A 5000-nucleotide genomic window follows, 5' to 3' on the forward strand; every position below is an offset into this window, starting at 1 on the left:
CATTGTCCGAGGAGCTACATTGTGTCTTGTTCTGTTCATCCTCCTCAAAACTGTTCTGGAACTTTTGCTTACTGACATATCTATATTCATAAGTCCATTTTGTATTCACGTGCACTTTAAAAACTAGGGTTAAAAGGTTAATGCAAGTGATATGCAAGCGGTATGATCTGGATTATGTGAAATTATATTACTTAAACATCTAAACATAAGGAATAGTTATTATAAAACGAAAATACGCAAGTGATTTAAACAATAGAACTGATACTATAAAAAAATAACAATAAGCTATTATGTTTTATCTATGGAACATATCATAGGAAAAAATAAGAGAGAGAGAAAGAAAGACAAAAAGGAAGTTTCCCGCCGTTTTGGCCATTGAAAGGTTAATAATAAGCCATTAACCTTTATTACAAAATAGTCTCAAGGTCTTTAAAATTTTACGGGTTTTTCCTTTATTATCTTTATTTTTCTTCTTCTTCCCATTTCTTTTTCTTTCGTCTTCCGATAAATCCTATTTTTCTCTTCCATTTTCGCTTTTTGTTGATCGGTTGACGTGATGTTTTTTCTTATTAATTCTCTCCGCTTTGTCTGTGTATCTCTTTCTCCTTCTCTTTGTCTTTCTCTATGTCTCTGTCTGTCTGTTAGGTTAGGTTAGGTTTCTCTCTCTCTCTCTCTCTCTCTCCCTCTCTCTCTCTCTCCCTCCCTCCCTCTCTCTCTCTCTCTCTCTCTCTCTCTCTCTCTCTCTCTCTCTCTCTCTCTCTCTCTCTCTCTCTCTCTCTCTCTTTCTCTCTCTCTCTCTCTCTCCCTCTCTCTCTCTCTCTCTCTCTCTCTCTCTCTCTCTCTCTCTCTCTCTCTCTCTCTCTCTCTCTCTCTCTCTCTCTCTCTCCCTCTCCCCGCCTGTCAGCCGAGGAATCTGTCGCTGGCGTCTCGTCTGGCTTTCACTGGCGATCAAAGCTGCGCCGGAGGGAGGGCGTTCGATGCCGCTGAGGGGATACGGACGCAAGATATTTTCCCGATTATCAACTGAAAATAAGAAAGAAAAAACAAGAAAAAAAGAAGGAAAAAAAGAGAGACTGGAATATGACAGCGCCTGCAATGGGGGCGGTCACTTTCGATCTTCTTTTGTTTTGTACACCTGCGCCAGGTGAGTCGCTCAGGCGTACATCGGTGGCGCGACCTCAGCTACAGCTCGTTTCTCTCTCTTTCTCTGCATTTCTCTGTTTGTATCTCTCTCTCTCTCTCTCTCTCTCTCTCTCTCTCTCTCTCTCTCTCTCTCTCTCTCTCTCTCTCTCTCTCTCTCTCTCTCTCTCTCTCTCTTTCTCCCTCTATCCCACCCTCCCTCCCTTCCTCTCTCCCTCCCTCTCTCTCTGTCTCTCTTTCTCCATCCCCCCCTCTCTCTCTCTCATTCCCCCTTCTCTATCTCTTTATTTACACTTTTCTTCTTCTCTTGTCGTTGAGCAGTTCCCTTTCTCTCCTTCGTGTTTTCTTGTTATCGTTCGCGAATTCTGAACTGCTCGTCCAAAATATCCCTGAGGTATTTCGGGTTCGGCTTTTAAACAATTCAGGGCCAATTGACAAGCTAATCTTAGTCACATCTCACAAAAAAGACAGATCTCGTTTCTTTTCATTTTTTAGCTTTCTATTTTTGTCTATTATAACTTATATATATATATATATTATAATTGTTTTATCATTGTTTTTCTCACTCCTGCATGATTATAAGTTCTGGTTTAATGTCCATCATTCATTGTGAGTAAGATTGGCTGCTTAATGTCAATGATTTGGACCTCGGGTGAAAAAAAAAACAGTGAGAATGAAAGAAAGAAGTAGTAGTAGTAGTAGTAGTAGTAGAAGAAGAAGAAGAAGAAGAAGAAGAAGAAGAAGAAGAAGAAAAACGAGTGATAGAAACCAATGGATTGATGATTTAAGGTGTTGCGAAGTCGAATTGTTTCGGAAGAGGTTATAAAGATATCGCAGTGGAAATAATTGATATCCAGGGTAAAGTTATGAAATGTGTTGCGAAGGAGGGATAATAGGAATAAAAATCAAGGGAAGTAGTTTTTTTTTTTATAAAATGGAAAGTATAATTGAATGATTAAAAAACAAACAAACAAGCGAGACACGTGACTATTAATCAATATATATTTCTAATTAAATAGAGTGGTTTGAATAATACTTTTTATTACGATTTTAATTTTGTTAAAAATAAAAACCCTCGGAAATTTTCAAAAAAATAAAACTAATCACTGGAATCCCTTCATAAAAAGATTTTCCGAAACATTCAATTCACTTTGACGGTCATAACCCACAGTTCCTCAAGATATTGCATCTGCAGCTTGAGTCGTCTTAGGCAGGCGCCTTGCAACAGCGATCTAGCAATAATGATAAGCGCCGTCGAGATACTTGCAAACATCAATATTGCAATGCAACATGACGAAATCCTGTGGTGTAATTCATCAAGCGATTTCCACTTGTTCTTGATGACATCTCGCGAATGTTCTGTCAAGTGGTCTGCGTGCGGAAGTCGCTCTTCCTTTGGCGTCTGGCAAGGCCGCGGGAGCTCGTTCTAGCTTGATCTCGTCTGTTCTCGAAGAGTCTCGCTTGTTCTCGCTTGATTCCGCGTGTTCTCGTAAGTTCTCGCTTGATCTCGCTTGTTCTTTCAGAGTCTTGCCTAATATCGCTTGTTCTTACAAGTTCTCGAAGAATTTTGCTTGATTTCGCTTGTTCTTCCTCTCCCTCTTCTTGTATCCCCTCTCTCCTTTCCTTCATGCTTCTGTCATTTGCTGATGGAACCATTACCTGTTTTATTTTCTTCTTTTCTCCTGTGAAATATCGCACGCATTTAGTGTTACGATTTGTTGAAATGCCACATATCCTTACGAATATACCACATACGTTCTATGTAGACGGACTGCATACTAAATGTTATGATAGGTTGAAATACCGCATATTGCAACGGAGGTACTCTGCATATCCTCTATCTGATGACGTCGTATGTTGTTTTTTCTTTCTTTCTTTTTTTGTGGAAATATTGCATTCCGACCTTGCACCGCTGCCTGCGAACAAAGCGGAGTATTCTTGTCCTTGGGTGTGTAGGTGGAGGGAGGGGGGAGTGGGGAGGGGGGGAGGCAGTTCACCTATTCTTCAGCTGGTGTGTTCCTTTATTTATTCATTCATTTATTTATTTTTCTCGTTTTTTATTACTTTAGACCTTCTTTGATTTATTTGTTTCTTCTTTCGGCTGTTTTGTGCTTTAATAACCTTTTTGTTATCATTTTTGTTATGGTTATTATTATTACTATTATTACTATCACTATTATTATTATTATTATTATTATTATTATTATTATTATTATTATTATAATCATTATTATTATTATTATTATCATCATCATCATCATTATTTATTATTATTATTATCATTTTATTATCATTATTATCATTATCATAATTATTATTATTGTTTTTATTATTATTATCATTATTATTACCATCGTTATCATTGTTTACATTATCATTATTATTATCATTATTATTTGTATTATTATTATCATTATTCTTATTAATTATCATCATCACTGCTATTATTCTTATCAAATCATTAGTATTATCCTTATAACATCATTACCTGTATTATCCTCATAAAATCCATTATATCTGTAACAGTCTTCACTATCGTTATTATTGTCATTACTATTTTCATCACCGTTATCATCATTATCCTTAACCTCATTTAGTTTCTGTGCATTCCTATGACTCGATATTTAACAAGTTTATGGCTTAATTAAAGATAATGGGAAGCCTCTTCCATTCCTCGGTCTAGTTTTCCAAAAGGCTAAAAATACTACGTCGAGTGAAAAAAGTCTACGGTCAGCACGCGCCGAGTTTCAACTTACTCTGGGATTAGCCCATGAAATTTAAGGAGAAATTATTATTCTCATTATTATTACTATTACTATGATTATTGTTATTTTTATTGTTATTGTTTTTATCATTATCATCATTATTATGATTATTATCATTGTTGTTATTATTATTATCATCATTATTATTATTATTATTATTATTATTATTATTATCATTATTATTGTTGTTATTATTATTATTATCATTATTATCATTATCATTATTATTATTATTATTATTATCATTATTATTATTATTATTATCATTATTATTATCATTATCATTATCATTATCATTATCATTATCATTATTATTATAATTATTATTATTATTATTATTATTATTATTATTATTATTATTATTATTATCCTTATTGCATAATGTCTTTTCAGTTTTGCTTTCCATTAATTCGTGGTCTTTGTTTCTCCCTTCTCCTTTTTTATCCTTTTCCCCTTTTCGTTCCCTTATTATTCTGCCCTTATCGTGTATTTTAATTTCATATATTTTTGTTTGTTCGTCTCGATCTGACTTCTATCTCCGTTTCTCTATTCATGTATACATTTATACTCTATGTATTTACTTATATCTATATCAATCTCTCTATCTACATCTATATCTATCTACTTCTCTTTCTATCTACATCTATATCTATCCATCTATCTGTCTGGATATTACTCTCTTTTCATTTCTCTCTCTCTCTCTCTCTTTCCTTCTCACTCTCTCATCTTTCCACCATCTTTGAGTTTATTCGATAGACTTCTTTTTATCCCTCTCACACTCCTCCTTCCCCCTTACCCCCACCCCCCCCTTCCCTCTTCCTCCTCTTCCCACCTTCTCCTCCTCCCCCCTTCCCCCCCTCCTGCTCAAGTGTCTCATCGGCTCCGTCTCTCCTTCCCACTTCCCTCCCCCCCTCCCCCCGTTTCCCTCCCCCCTCTAATCTCCCCTTCCCCCTTCAAGTGTCTCATCAGCCCGGTCCCTCCTTTCTTCCCCCTTCTCCCATCCTTCCCCCTCCCCCTTCCCCTTCCCCCTTCCCCTCCCTCCCCCTTCAAGTGTCTCATCAGCCCCGTCGCTTCGGCCGCGAAGGTCATCTAACG

The 5000-nt window shown here is 36.4% G+C and overlaps 1 protein-coding gene across 1 annotated transcript in view; it reads right to left on the reverse strand.

The window, feature by feature from the left end:
* Window positions 1-5000, reverse strand: part of LOC125029294 (elastin-like) — a 12534-nt gene that overhangs the window by 5539 nt on the left and 1995 nt on the right. The window contains exons 2-3 of the mRNA XM_047619196.1: window positions 2310-2542; window positions 19-167 (exon numbers count right to left, since the gene is read on the reverse strand). Of these exons, the coding sequence (XP_047475152.1) occupies window positions 19-167; window positions 2310-2542 (382 nt within the window). The remainder of the gene's footprint in view (window positions 1-18; window positions 168-2309; window positions 2543-5000) is intronic.

This window comes from Penaeus chinensis, chromosome 9 (genome assembly GCF_019202785.1).
Source record: "Penaeus chinensis breed Huanghai No. 1 chromosome 9, ASM1920278v2, whole genome shotgun sequence".
Classification (NCBI taxonomy): domain Eukaryota; kingdom Metazoa; phylum Arthropoda; class Malacostraca; order Decapoda; family Penaeidae; genus Penaeus; species Penaeus chinensis.